The sequence below is a fragment of the Oryctolagus cuniculus genome, chromosome 3 (assembly GCF_964237555.1).
Source record: "Oryctolagus cuniculus chromosome 3, mOryCun1.1, whole genome shotgun sequence".
Taxonomy (NCBI): Eukaryota; Metazoa; Chordata; class Mammalia; order Lagomorpha; family Leporidae; genus Oryctolagus; species Oryctolagus cuniculus.
In genome coordinates this window covers 131,891,235-131,915,741 of record NC_091434.1, presented here as the reverse complement: position 1 = coordinate 131,915,741, position 24,507 = coordinate 131,891,235, and the positions used below count along the sequence as shown (strand labels likewise).

Below are 24,507 nucleotides of genomic sequence, written 5' to 3'. Positions count from 1 at the left end.
AGGGTATGCAGCCCTGGGTGAGCTGGTATCCCTCTCTGGACTTGGTTCTTAAAGTCTGTAATTCCTCAGTTCCTGGCTGTGTTTACATTTGCTCTTCCCACTACTGGAGTTGCACAGGACATTTTGCAAAATTCTATTTTGTATATAAAAAAATCCCTACATGTAAATAGGAAACAGGGATCAATTTAGGCAAATGTCCCTGGCTAGAGAAGACCTAAGATTAGCAGTCACAGCAGGGATGTTTTCCTGAAGCAAAGTTAATCATATCCAAGCCCCTAGGACGTAAGAAACACAAACTTCTCTACACTGAGTATCTGTGGTGGATTTGGGTTCTTACACTTGCAGAAGACCAGATGCACATACATATGTTCCTACCAAGGATTTTGTTAACTGGCCATGGATACTTCTGGAAAGTGAGTTTGAAAGAGCCTGTGGCTAGGATTTTAATTCACATTTACAAGAAAACTCCCAAAGTTTTTCCCCTAATGAATTGGTTTCTGCTCTCAAGTCCTACCAACTAAGTCCAAAAAACGGACTACAAGGAGCAGATGCTTGGCCTAGAGGTTAAGATGCTGTTCAAGACACCTGTGTCTCACATTGCAGTGCCTGGGTTTCATACTTCACTCCAGCTCTTGACAGCAGCTTCATGGTAATACAGACCTGCATTGGTGATGGTTCAAGTGATTAGATTCCTGTCATCCACAGGGGACACCCGGATTGAGTTGCTGGCTCCCAGCTTTAGCTCTATTTGGGCATTTGAGGAACAAACCAGAGGGTGGGAGTACTTGCTCACTGTCTTTCCCTCTGCCTTTCACATTAATTAAGTTAAAACAAGGCTAGAAATTCCAAATAGAAATATTCAAGAAGAAATAAAAGGAAATTACCTCCACAACTGCTGATATTTGATTTTGTCTTTGTGTAGTAAACTATTTCATCTATTTTTACTCTCCATTTGTAGTTTGGTAAAACATTCTCAGTAGGCATGGCAAGTCTGTTCTCTGTTGAACGGTACAAGGGGGTTTTAAGGCAGAACCAACACCTCTGTCCAGCTCCAGGTCATCCCTGGGTCTGGTGGGAGGTAAAAGTGAACTGTCCCCTTCTGGGCAGGTCCTTCTTATTACACTTTCAGAGAGAGGTGCAGCTTCTGCCTTTTTCTCTCAAGTACCAACTTTGTGTCCATACTCCTAGGGCCCCATCTCCAACACTGTCCCTAGGGTCTCACCCTGGTCCACTTATCTTCAGAAACTGATCATGAGTAAGAGCAACAAAAATGGGGAATCTGTAGCATAGAGGAATACGGAGACGGAGAAGCAAGTCTCAGGACTGGTCACCAGGCTGCTTTTCAGAGCCTTTTCCAGGTGAGCACAGCGCCTAGTTAACAGCTGCAGATGGACAGCACTGGAGCAGAACATCCTCCCTATGTGGATCCACACCAGACCCCGACCCATGAACACAAGTGCTCTGAGCTGTCCATTGTAAGCAAGCCTGCAATTTTTTCCCATTTTGCACTGTACTCTTTAATGCAATTGCATTGCATGACGAGTCAAGCACATCAGCAGAAATCTCCAAAGCTGAAACAACTTGGAAGATTACTACTGGGGCCAAGGAATAGCTGTGCTCCAAGATACCCCAGTCTCCTGGGGCTGTCCTCTGCTTCTGCAATCTCCATGGGACCAGGCCCAAGGGTCATGGCCAAGTTCAGCCCATCACCACGCAGCTTTTCACAGAATGGGCCCCAGATGACTTGACTTGCAAGCAGTAATTTATTCTTGCCATGGAGCCTTCATCACATCAAGATTAAAGACACATGTGGGAGCTTTTCGCTTTCTAATTTTTCTCACTTCTTCCTTGAATACAAGCTTAGGAAACCCAGGTTATTTGGGGTTACCACAATCTCATAAGGTTTAAAAAGAAATTCTCAGAAGAGAAGCAAAAAGTCCAGCACAGCTAGAAATAAAAGAGTCTCAGAGGGTTCCTCTTTAGTGTGATATCTTTGAAGATTTTGCAAATGCTATTTCCAGAAGGCATTGGATGGGAACTACATACTATGACCTGTATTTACTTACTGAGCTATTTTTCTTGATGAGACAAAATACGTTGCTAAGGATACGCGCGCACATGATCAAGTCCTTCTGCTCTTGCAAGTGGATGTGGAGGTGATGCAACACGACAGGCAGGAGAATGTACCGGGAGTCTGAGGAGAGAAGAATCATTAGTGTCACATCTGTTAAGAGTCCCACGCAAACCTCCGGCGGATCCTTATCTACTTTTTAATCCAACTTTAATTGGTAAAGGATAACAGAAGTAATCGCAAGGGTACTAGTTCTACAAGGTTTTTATTGAAAAGCAGCAGTTCCCTTCCCCAGGGCACCATCGTTGCACCCAGGAGGTCTTTGACTCTTTCAGTCGAAATAGGTTTCTCCCCCTGCCCTGTGATTATTTGTTTTTGCCTCCAAACTTCTAAATCATGTGCTTCGTGAGCTACTTCCTGAATTTTATTCAAGACAGACCATCTACTGACTCTTACCATGGTGGATGAGGATTGGCTTTACCCCTCTCCCTTCATCCCCAGCCTTTCACAAAATTACATCACAATTTCAGATTAAATGAACATTGTAGTTTTGCTGCCATTTCTGATTTCCAACACTTTGCTCGTGATCACATTCTCTGTTTTGTTTTTCTCTGTCTGAAAGTGGTTGGGAAATTCTTTGTCCGTGGTAATTCGATATTGCATGATAAGTGCCTTGCTCTGGCCCTCTCAATCCACAAACTCATGCCCTTCAATTCTGGGAACTTGCCTTGAATCCTAGGGTGGTTTCCTCCCCTTTATTTTTCTGTCCTCTGTCTGCAGCTTCAACCACATTCACATTGTGATTTGCTGGAAGTGCCTTCTATTTTTCTCAAACATTTTTCCATCATTTTGTCCAACTTTCTGGTTAATTTCTTACTCTTTCAATCCTGCTAATAATCTTAGTTATGCTGTCACATATTTCATTTTCTTACTCTTAGGACCAGTGTTATGCATGTGTAAACTAGACACACAGGGCTCTGTGCTCAGAGGGGACCATGTTTGCTTTAATGCTTTGCTTCCTTGAAATGTTTTAAAAATTTTATTAATTTTACTTGAGACACACACACACACACACACACACACACAGCTCCCATGTTCCCATGTGGCTGCTCTATTCCTCAAATGCCCGCAACACCTGGGCCTGGCCTGGGACTGCAGCCAGGAGCCAGGAACTCAACTCAGGTCTCCCATGTGGGTGACAGGGACCCAACTACTTTGAGCTATCACCTGCTGCTTCCCAGGGTCTATATATTTGCAAGTTGTTGTCAGGAGCTGCAGTTGGGAACCAAAGCCAGTCCGTTTGATGTGAGACACAGGTGTCTCAACCACTAGACGAAACACCCAGTCTCTGCCTTAAAATTCTTAATTTTCAAACAATAGGTCTACATTTTCATTATGCAACCATGCCTATTAATTTCTTGCTGACTGTTCTCTTTTTATAGCTTCCCATTCTTGTTTCATGAATGTACAGATTTAATATCTTCTTGTCTTCCTGAGTTGCCTTTTTTTTTTTTCAAGTTATTTTTCTGTTTCTTCATTTTGGCCTCTGCTTTTCACCTTAGATGTCCTTCTCCAGTATCTGGTTCTCTTTTGTTGCTCATTCACTTTTGCAAGCTGGAGCCTAAAAGGTTCATCAGCAAAACCAAAAGTTTTGCAAGTGTATGGCATGGCACAGCCTCACCGAAGGACCTCTGGGGTTTCCTTGGGCAGGGCACCTCCCTGTTCCAGTGTCTGAGATGATTCCTGATGGCTGCTCTGCTTCCCTGGAGAGGAGTCTGCCAATCTCCTCTCTGAGGAGCGTGCGCCTCTCCTTATGTAACTTGAAATCCACAAAATGGGGGATGGGAATCTTTCTGTCTAATTTTTTAATTTTTCTGTCCATCTAATCTTAAGGCGTGGAGTCCAGTGTGGAGCCTCATTCCCAAGCCCAGGTTGTCTGATGCTCCTGCATCCAGACCAGATCTGACTCTCTGTGGAGAGTAAACCTTCAGCATTTTGAACAAGAGGGAAGGGGAGCAGGACAAGGCAGGATGCTGACCCCTTGCACATGTATGGCAAATAATCTTCAGCGATAGCCAATACTTCACTTTCTGATGCTTTCTGGGGCTGCCTGGCTCTTCTTAGACTGCACCGTGAAAGAGCGTGCTCCTTAGCTCTAACACAACTCCACACACACGGCGCCTGCACTTCAGCCTTCTTTGACTGCCAGGTCGGTGACCCGCCTCTTTGTAAAAACCGCAGCTTTCTCAAAAGTTACACCTCCTCTCCCATTCTCATATGCATGTGAGCTTACACCTTCACAAAAATACTCCATTCCTAACCAGAGACACAAAACTCTGTTTCAAAACTTAAGCAAATCAGTTCCTGCAACATATAAAGTCTACTTCATAACCAGATAGGGTTTATCCTAAAAGCAATATTTAACATCTGAAAATCCTATCAGTACACTAAAAAGCAGATAGTATCAGGAAAGAAAGATAAATACAGTTGGTCTCTGTCATTTGTGCCAGTTATGTTTTATACATTGCCGAGAACAATTAAACAGCAAATACTAAACGACTATTCCCAGGCGAAAAATAAGAGTAAAGATTGACATAAACATAGATTCAGATATACACAATACAGATGTCACATAGAATACAATCTAAAACAACTCATCTGGGGAGACTTCATTTTCCTTATTTTACAGAAGAGAAATGATCTCAGGTGTTATGTGACTTACCAGAGGCTGTCCCACTCAGAGGTGGCACCTGGCCAGAGAGCTATTGCTGCTTGCACTGCCCTGCCCCCTGCCCTCTACCACCTCCATCCTCTGGTCATTTCTGTTTGAGAGTGGAAATGAAGGCCGAGGGCCACCTTGCTCCACCTCAGCAAGGAAATGTGTACATCCAGTGACTTAACGTTTGTCTCAGCTCAGTGTTTATCTGCGAACGACTGCAAAAGCGCTGTGAGTTTTGATTTTGGGACTGCAAACAAGCTTTAGTAAGCAGGTGGATCTGTAATTATGGGATGTGCCCCAGACTCTTTCTCTGCATTGCTTGGTTTTTCTAAAAGATGTCGTCTGTGCCACAATTCAGATGGACTATTAATGGTTCATAAAAACCCACGTGCCTTTAAAATAGTTTGTATAAATTATAATTCCACTGAGTCACTCAAGAAAAGATACTGTATATAATGAAGAAGCTGAACTTGGAATTAAAAACCTCCACACAAGGAAAATTCCAAGCCCAGATGGTTTCCCTGGTAGGTCTAGGACATAAATAATACATTAGAGAGAAATACAATGTTAATGCACTGGAATTCTCAACATTGTTACCAGGCCAATCTTCTCAAATTGATTGATACAATCAATACAATCTCAGCCAAAATCCTAGCAGGTTTTTTACGAAAAGAAATCAACAAGCTGAAGCCAAAATTGATAGGAATATGCAAAGGACCCAGAAAAGCCAAAACCGTTTTCAGAAAGAACAAATTTGGAAGACTTCTGCTACCCGATTTCAGAACTTTTTATAAAGCTATAGGAATTAAGATAGTAAGGACAAATACACAGATCACTGGACAATAATGGAGTCTAAAAACAGATAGCTGATTTTCAACAGATTCTCTTATTACCAAACTCTACTTAAACTCCCCTAAAGACATTTTCAACTAGGCCTGACTTTTGAACTCCTGTGTTCATCCCTGCATTGTCTAATTTTAGCAAGAATCCTAAGTTATAATTTAACCAAAATATCCCAACTTTGATACCTTATTGGGTTCTTTATTCTCAATCACTCTGTAGGTGATAACTGATGACCCTGGCCTGTGTTCAGCAAGAATCCTGTTACATCATTTTAGTCTGAATCACCCCTTATCTCTATTTCATCTTAGTAATTTTTTGTCCATCAATGCCCATTCTGATTCTTGGTATAAATTTCACTTGCCCATGCTGTATTTGGGGTTGAGCCCAGTCTCCATCTCCCACTGAAAACACCATTACAGTGGTTTCCACACTTAACAAGCATGACCTCCACTTTTGAATAAAGTCTACTGCACATCTTCAACAAGTCTCACTGAATAATTCTTTTCTTTAACAAGTGCCATCAGTCTAATGGAGAAATAATTGTTTCAACAAATGCTGATGTAACAACTGAACACTCAAAAGCAAAAATAAATAAATAAACCTTGGGGGCCCGCATTATGGCACAGTTTGGGACACCTTCATGCCATACTGGAATGTTGGTTTGAGTCCTGGATCCTCTACTTCTGACCCAGCTTTCTGGAAATGCAAACTTGGGAGGCAGCATGTGATGGTCCAAGTAACAGACTCCTGCCATTCACATCTGAGAACTAGATAGAGTTCCTGGCTCCTGGCTTCAGGTTGACCCAGCTTGGCTATTATAGTTATTTGGAGAGTAAACCAAACGTTGGAAGATATCTTCCTCTCTCTCCTCTCTCAAATAAGTAAATAAATAAATCTTTTTTAAAAAAGAACTTTTAGCCTTACCTCACATCAAAAATGGAAATTAACTGGAGTGACCCATAGATCTAAATGCAAGGAGTAAAGCTGAAAACTTTTGGAGGAAAACAGGAGAAAATCCAAGTGACCATGAGCTAGACATGTTTTTTTTTTAATTATTATTATTATTTTTTGACAGGCAGAGTGGACAGTGAGAGAGAGAGACAGAGAGAAAGATCTTCCTTTTCCGTTGGTTCACCCCCCAGTGGCCGTGCTGATCTGAAGCCAGGAGCCAGGTGCCTCTCCTGGTCTCCCATGCGGGTGCAGGGCCCAAGGACATGGGCCATCCTCCACTGCACTCCCAGGACACAGCAGAGAGCTGGACTGGAAGATGAGCAACCGGGACAGGATCCGGTGCACAGACGGGGACGAGAACCCGGTGTGGCAGCGCCGCAGGTGGAGGATTAGCCTATTGAGCTGCGGCACCGTCCAGAAATAATGTTTCTTTTCTTTTCTTTTCTTTTTTTTTTTTTCTTTTTTTTTTTTTTTTGATAGGCAGAGTGGACAGTGAGAGAGAGAGACAGAGAGAAAGGTCTTCCTTTACCGTTGGTTCACCCTCCAATGGCTGCCGCGGCACCGCGCTGATCCGAAAACAGGAGCCAGGTGCTTCTCCTGGTCTCCCATGGGGTGCAGGGCCCAAGTACTTGGGCCATCCTCCACTGCACTCCCGGCCACAGCAGAGAGCTGGCCTGGAAGAGGGGCAACCGGGACAGAATCCGGTGCCCCGACCGGGACTAGAACCTGGTGTGCCGGCGCCGCAAGGCGGAGGATTAGCCTATTGAGTCACGGCGCTGGCCCAGAAATTTTTCTTAAAAAGTTACAAAAGGCACAAACTATCAAAGAAAATAAATGATTAATTAGATTTGTTAAAATAAAAATTCTACTTGACTTGCACCACTAACTCTGTGCTATGAAGACCACCCCTCTACATGGCACAGGCTCTTTCTCCAGCAACCTACCTTGGAAACTCAAATGACACAGTGCCTCCTTCCAAATGCACATCAAAATTCTACTGACTGGTTCCTCATGGATACCCAGAAACTTTTTTTTTTAAGTGCCAATACATCACCAGGAGAGGCCCAAATTAACTCCAGCGACTCCTTCAAACCTCTCAGACACCATACTGACAGGCACTCGCAATGTCTGGAAGGATGAACCAGGAAGAGCACCAGGCAATTGTGTAATTAAACATCTGTTTTCCTTCCACCTAACAACCTGCTTATATGAACAGGGGCTCTTTTTCCTTTGTGAAACTAACATTTACCACTGCCTTCCCATTAACTGGACCGGAACTTGAACTCTACCTTTCTGTCTCCCAATGTTAACCAATGTTTACCAATTTCTTTATAACCACAAATATTCGCCAAAATAGTATGTCACCCTAATATCCCTTCTAGCCAGCTTAGGAGTTGCTGCTGAGATGGGCACAGGGGTAGGAGGACTTGCTACATACCTCTGCTACCACTGGACCCTTTCTAAAGATATACAATACAGTTTAGATAGTATGTCTCAAAGCCTGTAAGGTTCAAGACCAAGTTGACTCCCTGGCCGTGATAACCTCACAAAATCAACGTGGCATGCACATGGTAACAGCATAAAACGGGTCTGTATGTATTCCTAGAGGAAGAATGCCACTTTCATGTCAACTGATCCGGTTCTGTCAGGGATCATGCTGCTTGCAAACTGGAGGACAGGTCATCCAAAATTCAACAACAGACGCCTGACCCTTAAAACAACTGGTTTCAAAAATCTCGGCTGCCTTGTCTTGCGCCCCCTCTCGGCTGCCTTGTCTTGCAACCCCTGTCACTCCCCTTGTTTCTTCTTGTGTCTCTAGGGCCACTCCTCCTTCAGCTGCTGACTTGCTCACTCAGTGGTCCAGAACCTTACTCAAATCCATGTCACATCATCAGTCTGCTCAAAGGAGCCCAATCCCAGCCACAGCTCCAGCAATCTCAGCCCTAGCTCGGGGGAGGGGAGGAACCATTCCACTAACTGTGCCCATTCTCAGCAGGCAGCAGATGGGGAGACTGTCCCTGCCCGCATCCCCCGGTTCCCACCCTTCCCCAGAAACATTTTTCCATGTAATATCCAGCTTTTTATTCTTTTCCTTGCGTTCTTTCTTCCTTCATATATGTATATATAGGCAGCATGTGTTAGTACTTGCTAGGCCATTGGGACCCAAACAGTTAATTCCAAAAACCATGGTAAAAATGGGGCACGAATAGTTAATCTCAAATCTAGCAATTTTACTGCCTGGTACCCTGTCAGGCCAGCTCCAACTGCTGTGAATGCCGCTTCCTGGATGTACCAGACTGACAAAATCACACATTGTAACTAAGGGGTCTTCTGCCCATTTAAACCCACCTTATTACAATGCATGCATAGCCCCATCCCAACCAACAGCATAAACAGGCTGTTGCCCACAGGCTGGAGGGCTGAATCTCTTCTCAGATACCCCTGCCTGTTGTCCTGTGACCCTGTATCCTAATAAAAATCATGAGGAATGCAAACTAGGTATCCACAACTGGGGAAGTGCCTGTATCAGTGTTTGCCTGATTTCTTTTACCATCTTTTTTATTTACTTCAGGAGTTAGGTTTGATGTCTCCTATGTCTTTTTTTTTTTTTTTTTTTTAAGATTTTATGTATTAGAGAGGTAGAGTTAAAGATAGAGAGAAAGGGCCCTCCATCTGCTGCTTCACTCCCCTAATGGTCATGACAGCCAGAGCTGGGCTGATCCGAAGCCAGTAGGCAGGAGCTTCTTCTGGGTCTCCCACGAGGGTGCTGTCCCAGGCCATTAGCAGAGAGTGGGATTGGAAGAGGAGCAGCTGGGACATGAACCAACGTCCAGCGCCCATATGGGAATCCCAGCACTGCAGGCGGAGGCTTAGCCTACTATGCCATAGTACTGAACCCTCCTATGTCTTTTGATGCCTGTCACCAGGCTACCAATGCTAGGAAGTCTAGTCTTCATGACATAAGGCACAAGCATTCTATACGAATAGAGTATTAAAATCCAACCCTGTCAAATAATTTATTATGAACCTTTTTTAAACAATAAGCCTTGCTGGGAACTTAAATACTTATTTACAAATCAATTACTTGACAAAAAGAATCAAGAGAAAGGAACTGAAAACTTAAATATCAGGAATCACTGCCTGGTGATGTTAATTAGGGAGGAAGATAAAGCTTATCTGATATGTTCCTGCAGGTAGTGGGATTCAATTTCTGAAAATTCAATTTGCAACCAACTGTTAAGAAAATATCTACTGCCAAAGAAGTATTAGGTGAACACATAATTTCTGTGCGGTGTGGATAAACAGAAATACCTGACTAGCCTGCAGATTTGTTTTTCCGGGTTACTGATTTGTCGAAATGCTAGCTCTAACCTTTAACAGAAAACACCTGGACCCGTCAAGTAGGCTCTTCCCTAAAAAAAGGTAAAACAAAATAAAAAACAACAAAAAAAACCCCACAGTTGAACACATACACTAATTTTTCTTACACTTAGCAACTGAATTGTAACACAGATTCTACTCTTAAAAGGGCCAGGACACCAATATTCCCTACTCGGGTCCTTGATTGTGTAAAGTGGCTTTTGCTCTCTACCTGGACACACTTGATAGTATAAAGCCAGCTCCCTTCAGTCTTTTCCAATGGGCGTGAAGCTAGGAAGGGGTAGCTAAGAGATGCTGGTAAACTCCCTTCTTCAGGTTAACTTTGAGGAAAGCCAGACCTTTGCTTCCTCTATCTACAAGCTTTAGACAAAGATCCTTTTTATCGACTTATTTACACTAGGAATTGAACTGTCAAACTCACAAAACCTGTACATAAGTAGATGCTGCAGCACAGACATACACACACCCAGAGAGGGAAAGACCGCAGATTCAGGGGGCTACATTGTCATGCGGACAGCATCAGAACCATAGAGGAAAACAAGAGGGGTGGGCTATGGAGGATCTGTGTGTTGTTTACAGAACTCATCCAATGGCTTCAATCCCACCCTGGACGCCTCCACCATGGAACATCCTTCCTGAGCAAAACGCATGCTGTGTACTTTCTGCTTCTGTCATTTGCATCTTCTCCTAGCCTGGGACTCCCATTCAAACCACTGTTCTATGGTTCACCCTTCCATCAACAGTTGCTTCTCTAATTTTCTTTTTTTTTTCTTACACATCATTAATTCAGAAGCTATTGCTGCTACACCCTGATTCTCAGAGACAGGACACAGTAGTCACTCATGAAACACCTGTCAGGCACCTATGTACACCAGACACTATTATGGAGGCTAGAGTTAAACTTGTGACTAAAGGAAATACAGTCCTTGCCCTCTTGGCGAGGAAAACAGACATTAAACAACTAATTTCCCAATCTTTATTGGGTTACAGTTGTGCTGGGTGATCGAAAAGGTAAAACACAGTACACTACGAGTGTAATGATAGAGTGGGTGGAGTAGAAAGGTTTCTTGGGAAAATGAGAGTGAACCTGGACCCTGAAGGATGAGTGGAGATTAACTGGGTGCTGGAGGAGCTGGAGAAGGTGGCTTCTGAACAGACGAAAGTGGTAAGGATATGGGAAAGGCAGGTGGGCAAGATTTGGGGCCCAGAAGATCAAATCCTGCAGTGGAACAAAATAACCAGGATGTGCACAAGGAGTTGGGAGTGCATTATCCAGCATTTCTCTGAAAGCACTACTGTGACATGGATGGCTGGGCTAAAGGCCACAGGGGAAGCACCCATGGAAGTGCTGAGGCCATGCAGCCCAGGTGCAGCCGGACTGCACATGCAGCAGTGGGGTTGGAGAACAGGGCTGATTCTGAAAGATGCTAGGGCGGCACATAAGAATGCTTGGTGACTGGCAGAGATGAAGGGCCGGGCAGTGGTTTCAAGGGTGACTCGGAGTTTTCTAGGTGGACGGGTTGCCAGGCCGTGAGCAGGCTAAGAGAGCACAAGGCTGACATTTCCATTTTAGACAGGCTGAGGTGAAGGAGCCATGAGACATGCACACAGAGGTGTTGTCAGGATGGAAGGACGCTCAGGCTCAGAGTGCAGAGGAGAAATCTGGCCCAGATCTACAAATCTGAGAGTTGTGCTGGCACAGGGGACACTAGTGGGGATGCTGTGGGTGGGATGCACTCTGAGATCTGCTAACATTTACCCGCTACATAGCACCCTATAAACTTTCCCATCACAACTGCAGTCAGACCTTATCATAGTACAATACTTGCTCGAAGTCTGTTTTTGTGCTAGGTTATAAGCAAAGGGCAGAGACACTGTTAAATTAGCTCTAATATTTCCAAAATAATGTATTACTAATATGAGTTTAATATTGCTGGAAGCCTGCCCACCATGGATATTGCATGAATGAATGCATGGGCTTCATCACTGGATATCAGAGACAACTGAAATGGAGCTTGACATTTTTGTCTTCTTGTTCCAACACAGCTTCAATGGGAAGAGGGTAGGAAGCCCATGATCGCAGTCCAGTCGACTGGTGGAATGAGAAGGCCATGCCAAGATAGCCACTGGCAATGGAGCCTGCCTGGCAACAGGCTGTGATTGGATGGCTTTGGAAACTGCCTGGCTGTGATTGGTTAGGGCATAAACTGCCCCTTGACTGGATTGGCTGCCTTTTGGCTATATAAGCTACTGTACCAACTGAAATAAATGAGTCTGCAGGCTGCTCGCCTCTGGCCTGCTTTCACCTGGCTCCCGGGGTCTATGTGGTGACTCCGCGCCTCTTGCCCCCACCACACTCCTCCTCTCAGAACGAATCTACCTCAACAGTTGACAATGACTGCTAGCTGGTGCATGCCCTGAGCACTAACAGAGTTATTCCCATCACCATGCAAAGCACCAAGCTGCTGGGGGACTTGTTTATCTGCTTATCCTGAAACTCTGTGCAGATGTGAATGAGTGACAGAGGGGAACACAGGTGAGTGGGCCAGGGAGGAGGCTGCGATAATTACAGGAATGGAGACTCAAAGGGGCAGTACACTAATGATTTGTTCTCAAGGCTTCCTTGAGATCCCAGGTAATTCTATAATATAATTATATTCTTACAGTGAATAAGCAACACAAAATCTGTATACTTTTCCGAATGGCCCTTTATTCTCCCTCTGCTCATGGAGAAAACAGGGCCTGATGCATGTGACTCTGTCTACTGCTTCACAAGCACTGACCAGCAGGAAAACTTTCAACAAGTGGCTTTTTCTTTTTCCAAAGGTTGGGATATTATCTTTATTTGGAATTTATTTGTAGGATTAGTCAAGAAAATGTTCATCAAAGTAATTAACATGAAAACTCTACCATATAATATCATCCAAATAATGGTCTCCTTTGGATCCCTGTTACACCACATTTTCCATCTACTGCCAAAGAGAAAAACTTTTATTCCAACAGAGACAAAGGTAGTAGAAAAGCTTTATATTATTAAGACAACTTTTAATTGAAACGATTAAAAGATTAATTTTTAAATATATGGATAGTATAAATGTTCATAGTTGATGGCTTTTGTTTTGCATAATATTTGGTCATTCACTCTGTCAATGTAGCTGTGCTAAAAAATTTAAAAAGCATATAAAGTAGTAGAGATGGCTGAAGTACTTGGGCCCCTGCACCCACGTGGGAGGCCTGGGAGAAGCTCCTGGCTCCTAGCTTCGAATTGGCTCAGCTCCAGCTGTTATGACCAACAACAAATGGCATTTTCCATTGAATGAAAATTTAGTCACTCGCAAGACAATAAAAGTCGATACTAAATGGAACTTGAACTACATTCTATGAAGGAAAAGCTACAAAGTATCCATCCATTGTAGATGATTTTTAGTGTTGAAGTTGTCAAATGAAAACCTATTGATATCCTTCTCTTAAATTATGGCCTCAAATTGGGGGATGAGGGAGGCATTAATTCTTAGGCTATACGTTAAAAATAGTTTAATAGTCTACATTCCTTTCTCTCCCCATCCCCTCACTCTTTTTAAATAGCAACCTGATATCAAAAAATTGCCAATGGAGACTGAGGAATTTCTCCTGAAAAGAAAAAAAATACATTTAATTATTTTATTACAAAATTCCTACCCTAAAATACTTGAATTTTTATTTTAGTGGCAAAAGAAACTAGCATTGCTATGCTTCTCACAAATGGTACATTATCAGTGCATTTAGGTCTTTATATTTACTTCTACTATCTGAGTGGATTTTGCCTGACAAGTAGATCAATTATCCCCAACTAGAGACATATATAACTTTCTCTTAGCAAGAAAATAGCCGAGCAATGACTGCAGACTTCTGCTAACCAAATCAAGTATCAAGCAAGGGGGTCAAATCAAGGTCAATGTCAAACCCACTGCACCAGCAGAATCTGAGCTTGCAGAGTTTAAGAGACCCAATCCATGACCTCTTGCTACCATGCCCTAACCTGCTCCTCTCTGCTAACAGACTCCACACTTCCTTTCTGCACAGCTACTATGCATCAAATCTATTCTTTTGCTGTTGACAAAGCAATTCCAGCAAAATAATTCAGACTTTCCTGTGGCTGGTCTCCAAGAATAGCAAAAATATGGGGATGGAGATGTGCGCAGCAGATTAAGCTGCTGCCTGCGATGCTGGCATCCCATAAGAACACTGGTTCAAGTCTTGGCTGCTTTACTTCCAGTCCAGCTCCTTGTTAATGTGCCTGGGAAAGCAGAAGGCATCCCAAGTGCTTGGGCCCCTGCACTCACATAGAAACCTGGATGGATTTCCAGGCTCCTGGCTTTCACCTGGCTCATCCCTGGCAGTTGCAGTAATTCGAGGAGTGAACCAGTAGGCGGAAGATCTTTCTCTCTGTCTTTTGCTCTCTCTCTGTAACTCTGCCTTTGAAATAAATAATTTTTTTATTTTTAAAAGGAATAATAACATTTAGGGATAAAGGAAAGGAGTACCAGTTCTTAATTCCTTAAATAAGTATGTCTGGGCCCCAGATGATCCAGACATTGAATATCACCTACTGAGATTCCCAACGTAGCTACGTCCTTCAGTTAGGGTCAGGTGCCCTTGCCTTATCTTGAGGACGTGACCAAGGGGATGATTTGGTCCTCTTGCCTGACTGTGGAATGATTCCTCTTGCCTGCCCTGTCCAGCCACGAAGCTGTGCAGTGATCTTTAACTCGACCTGACTTGAATCTTCCTATGACATCATTCCATTCTATCTTTGGTGCTGACCTTAGTATGTGTCTTCCTTTCTGTCTTCTCTATGTGTTAACTGCTTTCTTTTTTTTTTTTTTCTTCATTAAAATATTATTCATTTGAGAGGGAGAGAAAGAGAGAGGGAGGGAGGGAGGGGGAGAGAGAGAGAGAGAGAGAGAGAGAGAGAGAGAGAGAGAGAGAGAGAGAAACAAGCCCTAGCTTTCTCTGTTGTTTATTCCCCAAACACCCAGGCTGGGGGCTAAAGCATCAGGAATGCAATCCAGTCTCCCAAGTGAGTGGCAGAATCCAACTCAACTACTTGAGCCTTCACTGCTGCCCCCAGGATGTGCAGTTGCAAGAAGCTGGTGTCAGAAGCCAGAGCTTTGATTGCTCTCAGGTACTCCGATGGGGCATGCAGGCATCCTAACTGGGATCTTAACTAGGCCAGACACCTGCTGTGCTAATTTGTAATCTAAGTTCAATCAAGATAGCACATTCTGGCGCCGGTGCGGTGGTGTAGCAGGTAAAAATGCTGCCTGCAGTGCCCGCATCCCACAGTGCTGGTTCAAGTCCTGGCTGCTCCACTTCTGATTCAGCTCTCTGCTATGGCCTGGGAAAGCAGTAGAAGATAGCCCAAGTCTTGGGCCCCTGCACCTGCGTGGGAGACCTGGAAGAAGCTCCTTGCTCCTGGCTTTGGATCAGCCCAGCTCTGTCTGTTGCAGCCACCTGGGTAGTGAACCAGCGAATGAAAAATTCTCTCTCTGCCTCTTCCTCTCTGTAACTCTGCCTTTCAAATATCTATCTATCTATCTATCTATCTTTAAAGAACATTCTGCAGCCATATTGTTTCCTTTGCATGCATCCTCTGCTTTTTTCCCCTTGGGATTTGTGATGGTTAATTTTAATGTGTTCGCTCAACTGGGCAATGGAAAATTTCCAGACACTTTAAGATACTTGGTTAAATATTATTCTGGGTGTCTGTGATGATATTTCTGGATGAGAATAGCATGGGAATGGGCAGACTGAGTAGAGCAGATGGTTCTCCCTAAGATTGGTGGGCTTCATCCAACCAGTTGAAGACATGATGAGAACAACAGGCTGAGTACAGATTCACTTTGCCTGACTATTTTTGAGCTAAATGACTGGTCTTCTCTGGCCTTCAGATGCAGGCTCAGGTCACGCCTATATCACTGGACCTCCTGCTTCTCAGGTCTTTGGTCTTGGACTGGAATTATGTCTTCAGTTTTTTTTTTTTAAAATAGGTTTATTTATTTATTTTTTTGACAGGCAGAGTGGACAGTGAGAAAGACAGAGAGAAAGGTCTTCCTTTGCCGTTGGTTCACCCTCCAATGGCCGCCACGGCCAGCGCACCACGCTGATCCGATGGCAGGAGCCAGGAACTTCTCCTGGTCTCCCATGGGGTGCAGGGCCCAAGAACTTGGGCCATCCTCCACTGCACTCCTGGCCACAGCAGAGAGCTGGCCTGGAAGAGGGGCAACCAGGACAGAATCCGGCCCCCCGACTGGGACTAGAACCCGGTGTGCCGGCGCCGCAAGGCGGAGGATTAGCCTAGTGAGCCGCGGCGCCGGCATGTCTTCAGTTCTAAGGGGTCTCCAGCTTATAGACAGTTAAGGGAATTCTTCAGCCTCCATAAGTGTGAGAGTCAATTTCTTATATCAAATCTTTGTGGGTTTTTTTTTTTTTTTTTTGGACAGGCAGAGTTAGACAGTGAGAGAGAGAGAGAGAGATAGACAGAGAGAGAAACAGAGAGAAAGGTCTTTCTTTTTCTGTTGGTTCACCCTCCAAATGGCCACCATAGCTGGCACGCTGCGCTGATCTGAAGCCAGGAGCCAAGCACTTCCTCCTGGTCTCCCATGCGGGTGCAGGGCCCAAGCACTTGGGCCATCCTCCACTGCCTTCCCGGGCCACAGCAGAGAGCTGGCCTGGAAGAGGAGCAACTGGGACAGAATCCGGTGCCCCAACTGGGACTAGAACCTGGTGTGCTAGCGCCGCAGGCGGAGGATTAGCCAGGTGAGCCACAGTACCGGCCAAATCTTTGTTTATATATATCATATTAGCTTTGTTTTCCTGCAAAGCCCTGACTGATACAGGATTTTAATACAATGTCAACTTTTAACACTTCCTGGATCCCTTGGTGGTAGGTGGGTAACACTTGACATTTCCAAAATGTTTTGAAATTTCTTAAAACATGGACGAATTGTACTCTTTACTTATTTCTCTGGCTAATGTGAACTCTCCCAAACAGATCAGGTTATTTATTTATATTTTTTCAGATTCTTTTTACTTCTGTAACCAGTTCTTTTCTGCTGATCAGAAATAAGCTGAGAATGAAAATCTTCTTCATCATAATCTATGTTCAGAGAAATGGAACTGGTATTATGTGGGTCAAGAATTAACCTGTTTTCTTTTTTTAGCAAATACCCATCCAGTCAATATTCTATAATGTTTTTATCTCTACTTTATCTCACCTCCATTTCATGTGTATAATATTAATGAGGAAAATGCCATTTAATTTATTACCTCTATTTGGTCAGGATGTACATACATAAGTGCAGCATTTCTGTGTCTCATTTTTTTTTTTTACTTTCAATAAATAAATAAAATTCTTGAGATTTCTGAGAGCTTTTCACTTTCTGACATGCACCTAAGCCATCATTGCTTTTAAATATGTTGTTTCCTTTCCTATGTGGTAAGAGGAATAACAGTCCCTCACAATGTCCATGTTTTAATTATGAATGCTGAGAGAGAGAGAGACAGAGACAGAGAGTGAGTGAGAGACCAAAGGCAGGTTTGATTGAGTGAAGGATTTTGAGGTGGGAAGATTATTCTGGGTTCTCAGAGCTGGCTCAGTGTAAATCAAGGGTCCTTATAGGTGGCAGATACAAGTGAATCGGTCAGAGGGACTTGAGATTCTGCAGTTGCTGCCTCTGAAAAGGGCAGGGGGCCATGAGCCAAGAGATGCAGGAACCCCCTGAAGCCTCAAGACAGAAAAATGAATTGTTTCCTAGACCTTCCAAAGAAGAACGCAGCTCTAGCCATGCTTGATTTAACTCAGGGAGAGCCATTTTGGACTTCAGCCCAACAGAACTATAAGATAAGAATTGTAGGTAGTTTTAGGCCACCAAGGTTGTAGTCACTGGTAGAGCTGCAATGGGAAACTGCTACAATCACCAAAACATGAGTCTTATTTCACCAGTTTTGGTGATGCTGTTCATTTCTTCATGTTTATAGAAGTTTTTTTTAAAACCTATTTCTTTTCATTTGGATATTGTTAACAATGGGGAAATATGATAAAAAAAAAAAAAGTGCACTTTTTTGGGGGGGAAGGAGAGGTCCAAGTATTACATCCAACTCCAATACCTGCTATCTTGAAGGGACTACTATAGCAACCTCCCTGATTGTGTCTCTTTGCATCCCTACCACAGCCTTTGTTACCCAGTTTTATATTGGTTACCTCCTCCTCTTCCTCTCTGCTTGGACAGAATCTGCCTAGATCTTGTGAGATCGCACCCTTGTAGGATCACACCCTCCTCTTAACCACAGTCCAAGATATCTTGTCTGATTCTTTGACACTATTTGTAGAGCCTGCTATTTGCATTGCTCATCTTGTTTACCTTCCAAAGTCTTTTTTTTTTTTTTTTTTTTAACCAGACAAGAGACATGCCCGTCTTCTCCAAGGTCAAGGTTACTGACTTAGTACTTCAAAGTCACTAGAAGCACTTCCCAGGTTTCCTTAGCCCAATCATGGGGTCCCACAGGATTTAAGCAAAGGGTAGTTTGAGTCTTGGAAGACTCCTGGGGATACTTCCTATTCTTTTCCAAGAAGATATACTTCTTCCTGATGTGTCATTCACACATGACAGTTGCTGTTTGCTTCAATGATGACTCAGTAAACAACTAGCCAAGCTGCATCCTGCTAGGGCGGTGGTGAGAGAAGCTTTCTTCCTTTGTTGACTACAAGTTGCTTTTGCTTCTGCCTAACAGTCCTCCACAGAAGCATCCCCCATGGTGCAAGCAGGCAGGATTGCCCCCTCCCTGTCACCCAGCATGAGCAACTTCTTGACATTGGCTCCAAGCCTCTCTACCAGGGTTCTGGCATGGACTCCCAAGCCTATATATTTCCTGGGTTTCATGAGCCCTTCCATCTCTTACTCCTGGAAATATTCTCATCAACTTCCGTGAGACCCACTGAATTTGCTGCTGAATCAAAGCAGCTTCTTCCCTTGATCTCTCTCTGGTCCTGAATTTTCCACTGCCTATCGAGTGCCATGAGTCAACTGGAGAAGGGGCCACAGACAGAGCACAGCTCCCGGAGGCATCAATCAACGCAATTTCCCCACACTTGGAAGTAACTGTGATACCTGGGTTGCTCTTCTGGTGTAAGATTTTAACCTAACAGAATTATCTGAGTCGGGGAGGAATACACTGGCAATCACCAACTTCTCTATGACAAGAAAGAGCTCTCCTTAGTTTGGTGAAAGCAGAGGTGATTCTTAAGTTATAACTGGGGAGCCTGGTGGGATGCCACACTCCCCATTCCCTGGCTTCCGCAGGCCACAGAAGCCCTGGGCTCTGAGCAGCAAAGTTTGAAAACTACTCCAAGAAATAGCTTTCCTCCAGGATGGGATTTCCTTTACATTGTTTGAAGCATTATTTATTGAAGAAAACAAAAAAGAATACATATCAGAAGTCTGTCAAAAGGAAAAAAAATAAATTAACCAAGATTTATTATTCCAGTGGAAGATTATACAACAGCAAAAGAAAATCTAAAGCTATACAAAAATCCCAAATCCAAAATACTCTCAAACCCACAACTTTTTGAGTATGGACCTGGTTCCACAGTGGAAAATTCCACATCTGACCGCATGTGACAGATCAATCAAAATGCAAGTATACTAAAAAAATTGCATAAAATTATTTTCACATTATGTGTAGAAGGTATACATAAAACATAAATGAGTTTTGTGTTTAGATTTGGGTTCTATCTCCAAGATACCTCATGAAGTTCAAGCACATATCCAAAAGTTTGTAAAATGTAGAATTAAACAATAAGTTTATTTTGGTGCAAAAAAATTGGAAATTGTGCATAATATTTTCATAATTCACATTTTCTATGAACTTTTTTTAAGATTCCTTGTATGCAAAGATTTCAAAAAAATTTAATTTAATTCTACTCTTCACAAACTTTTAAAAGCTTACACATGTAAGTATTCCAAAATCCAAAATAGTCCAAATGTGAAACACTTCTCTTCCTAAGCACATAGGATAAGGGATGATCAACCTGTATTAAAAATACTCCATAAATGATACAAAAACAATATTATCATAAAAAGATGAAAAGAAAAAAATTGGAAAAATTATGAATAATACAATATATTTTTATAAGGATACAATAAAAGCATATAAAATAGGGACTGATATCTCTGACAGTAGAAACTGCTATGAAGGAAGTGAGAATATATACAGGAAGACCTTGGGTATATTTATGATGAATGTCTTTGTACAAGATCTAATGCAAACCCTAGTAATGTGAAAATTTGTTAATGATTTCTCCATATTGTGCTGTACTCTTACCTGAATGCTTAAAATGTTTTTCAATAAAATAATTTTAAAAGGTTTGTTTACTGTATTTGAAATCCCATTTTAAAAAAATGATACACACACACATACACACACACAGTCATCCCTTAGCATCTGTGGGGGACTTATTCTAAGACCACCTAAGATACCAAAGTCTGTATATGTTCAGGTCCCTTAAATCGAATGGCACAGTATTTGTATGTAACTGACATACAGTCTCCTGTATGCTTTAAATCATCTCTAGATTCTATATAACACCTAATGTCGCTCCCCCTCTTCGTGGAGGAGCAACACTGAACCCTGCGCTGTTCTTTCGTCTGCTCGGCCCTCCCCGGGTTTGCTGCTGGTTCTTCCCGGGTTGGCTACTATCCCTTCCACCTCCGTGGAAGGGCAGTTCCCCCTGGCCACATTCCCCACTTCCGCAGGGGAGCGGCACACCGCCGGCCGGCTTTCTCGGGGGCTGCACGGGTTCCCTTAGATGTTCCCCATAGATGTTCCTGGTGCATGCCGTCTCTCTCCTCCTTTATAGTCCTCCTCCGCCAATCCCAACTCGGCTGAGTACGCTGCTCTCCAATCAGGAGCAAGTCCTACAGTTAATTGGTTGAACTGGAGGCAGCTGTGCGGAAGCTGTTTACTTCTCTCCCAGCGCCATATTGTGGGAGAGCAGATGCATAGAATAAGTCCTAATTCGAGTAACTTAGTCTAGTCCGGATTGCTCCCCACAGATCCCCCTTTCTTTTTATTTTTTAGCGTTGATACGCGCCTGTCTTCGGTGTCCCGCAGCACACACTCTGCTCTACTTGCTAGAGTTGCCACAGGCTCTTACAAGTCCTATCAATCAGGAAAACCGAATCCGGGTCCTCTCTTCGCCATTGTGAGGAGGTTTTTAGGCGCTGATGCGTGCCTGTGTTCGGTGCCCTGCAGCGCATGCTCTGCTCTGCCCGCAGGGGCTTACAAAACCTATCAGGCAAACCGAATCCAAGCCTTCTCATTGCCTTATTGTGGGGGAGACTTATTAGTGTTGGTTCGTGCCTATCTTCGGTGACCTGCAGCTCATACTCTGGTCGAGCTTTGCTGGCGCTTACCGCCTTAAATCAGGCAGACCGAATCCAAGCCTCCTAATTGTTGCATTGTGGGGAAGCTTTACTGATGTTAATTCGTGCCTGTCTTCGGTGACCTGTGGCGCATAAGCTGCTAGCCGCCGCAGGTGCTCATCGCCTCACTTGATTAGGCAGACCGAATCCAAGCCTTCTAATTGGCATGTTGAGGGGAGGCCTTATTTCTCTCCATTTCTCTATCTCCAGGCATTCCTACCTCTCCCATTTCACTTCTATCTTCCAGCATTCCCATTTCTCTCACTTTACTTCTAAAACTTCTGTTTCTCTTATCCCCGCAGCTTCCCGGCACCTCGCCCCGCCGGCGGGTTCCCGGCTCTGCGCCGCTTCAGCCCGCGCGCCTCTCTCATCTGCGCAGCTTCCCGGCTTTGCGCGGCTCCGCGGTCTTCCACGCTTAACCCTTTGGCGTCTGAACCACGGCCTACGCCAGCGTTCCCTATCTATTCACGCCCCGTGCTCTCTCTGCACGCGGCGGCTTCCGCGAGTAACACAGCGTAGCTTGCGTCTCCGCCACTAGGATTCAATCTAAGTTCCCCGGGCTAGCCTGGCGAATTCAACCCAGCGTACGTCTCCGCCCCACGGTTTGGCTTCCCGTCCTTTGCTCCCCGGGCTAATCAGACGGATCCCAACCAGGCTCACGTTTCAGCTTCTAGTTTCAACTTTTCGCCCCCTATTCCCGGGCTAACTTGAGAACCCCAAAGTGGCTTTCGTTTCCGCCTTGGCCTGCCCCCCGCGGCTTCAATTTCCCTAACATTTTTCTCTACCCGGTATGTTTCCCAAGCTTTCCTCCAACAATACTCCTCCCTCATTTCTCCTGGCCTCTCCCCACAGTCCGCGTCCGAGTCTGTTTGTTCTAACTTTCACTTTCGCTTTCGACCTTAGAGATTTCTCCCAGCTTCCCCCCGTAGTCCGTATCTGAGTCTATGCCTAGGCTTTCAACAGCTTCTTCCGGCACCCTTTTCGTCCGGCTTTTCCCTAGGCTGTTTGCTAGTCTCTCTCTCCGGTATTTTCCCTAGGCTGTTTGCTAGTTTCTCTCTCCGGTAATTTCCACTTCTTCCCGTTTCTTCCCTCCTAAGTTTTTTATCCGTCCTAGGTTTCCTATCCGAGCTAGGTTTCCTATCCGAGTCACGGCACCATTATGTCGCTCCCCGTCTTCATGGGGGAACGACACAGGACCCTGCGCTGTTCTTTCGTCTGCTCGGCCCTCCCCGGGTTTGCTGCTGGTTCTTCCCGGGTTGGCTACTATCCCTTCCACCTCCGTGGAAGGGCAGTTCCCCCTGGCCACATTCCCCACTTCCGCAGGGGAGCGGCACACCGCCGGCCGGCTTTCTCGGGGGCTGCACGGGTTCCCTTAGATGTTCCCCATAGATGTTCCTGGTGCATGCCGTCTCTCTCCTCCTTTATAGTCCTCCTCCGCCAATCCCAACTCGGCTGAGTACGCTGCTCTCCAATCAGGAGCAAGTCCTACAGTTAATTGGTTGAACTGGAGGCAGCTGTGCGGAAGCTGTTTACTTCTCTCCCAGCGCCATATTGTGGGAGAGCAGATGCATAGAATAAGTCCTAATTCGAGTAACTTAGTCTAGTCCGGATTGCTCCCCACACCTAACACAATGAGAATGTTATGTAAATAGTTCTAGTATACTATTTAAAGAATAATGACAAGAAAAAAAGTCTGTAAAATTCAGTACAAATGCATATTTTACAAAATATTTTCAATTTGTGATAGGTTGATGGGGCCGGCACCGTGGCTCACTCGGTTAATCCTCCGCCTGCTGTGCCGGCATCCCCATATGGGAGCTGGGTTCTAGTCCTGGCTACTCCTCTTCCAGTCCAGCTCTCTGCTGTGGCCTGGGAAGGCAGTGGAGGATGGCCCAAGTGCTTGGGACCCTGCACCTGCATGGGAGACCAGGAGGAAGCACCTGGCTCCTGGCTTTGGATCAGCGCAATGCGCTGGCCGTAACAGCCATTTGTGGGGTGAACCAATGGAAGGAAGACCTTTTTGTCTCTCTCTCTCACTGTCTAACTCTATCTGTCAAATAAATTTAAAAAAGAAATAGATAGGCTGAATGTGGAAGCTAAAGCTTGAGGAATCTGAAGACATGGATGGCCAATTGTATATGCAGGCATATGTAAAAATAATTCTCAGCCGGCGCCGCGGCTCACTAGGCTAATCCTCTGCCTGCGGCGCCAGCACCCTGGGTTCTAGTCCCGTTTGGGGTGCCAGATTCTGTCCCGGTTGCGCCTCTTCCAGTCCAGCTCTCTGCTGTGGCCCAGGAAGGCAGTGGAGGATGGCCCAAGTGCTTGGGCCCTGCACCCGCATGGGAGACCAGGAGGAAGCACCTGGCTCCTGGCTTCATTGGCGCAGCATGCCAGCCGTAGCGGCCATTGGGGGAGTGAACCAACAGAAAAGGAAGACCTTTCTCTGTCTCTCTCTCTCACTGTCTAACTCTGCCTGTCCAAAACAAACAAACAAAAAACAATTTTCAGTACAATCTATTGTAAACAGTTGTTTTATTTGGTGAAGTTGATGGAAACTGCTTAAACTTTAAAATGACGTTGGTACTTACCCTATTATTTTCTTCAGGGAAAAAAAAGATGAAAACAAGAGGCAAAGGGACTTAATTACACATACTGTAACAAAAACAATTTGGTTCCTGGTCATTTTCTGTTCAGATAAGATAAAAAACGACAGTACACCAAAACTTTCATACAGTCAGAACACAAACCAATGAAGGACTTCTAAAAATGGAAGAGACAAAGATCACATCACGACCCTGAAAGACACTCTGAAGAAACAAAAAAAGGAAATCTAGGGTAGGAAAAAACAATGCCCCACACCACCAACAGCAGTGATTAGAATCAACAATTTAATCATCAGTTTTCATTCTGTCCAGGAATAAAGTTTCAATGGCCACACTTTTCTGAATACTATACTTACCATCCACATAATGCTTCTGACAGAGTACTTTTCTATTTTTATTTTGAATGGCTAATGCTGATCCACGATGACTACAAGTTGTAAATGATGGCTTTCTAGAGACTTCCAAGAGACTCCCCCC

At 44.3% G+C, this 24,507-nt stretch overlaps 1 protein-coding gene and 1 long non-coding RNA gene across 8 annotated transcripts in view; both read right to left on the bottom strand.

Annotated features, from left to right (window-relative positions):
- The window catches only part of DOCK4 (dedicator of cytokinesis 4), a 520,558-nt gene that overhangs the window by 126,147 nt on the left and 369,904 nt on the right, over window positions 1-24,507 (bottom strand). For all 7 annotated transcript variants that reach the window (XM_051849661.2, XM_051849660.2, XM_017342765.3 and 4 more), the window contains one exon: window positions 2,067-2,194. In XM_051849661.2, coding sequence (XP_051705621.1) covers window positions 2,067-2,194 — 128 coding nt within the window. The remainder of the gene's footprint in view (window positions 1-2,066; window positions 2,195-24,507) is intronic.
- On the bottom strand, window positions 7,909-24,505 carry LOC138849028 (uncharacterized). The gene is made up of 2 exons (XR_011387351.1): window positions 23,051-24,505; window positions 7,909-20,591 (listed from the first exon to the last, which is right to left on the bottom strand). It is a non-coding gene; the product is annotated as an uncharacterized lncRNA (long non-coding RNA).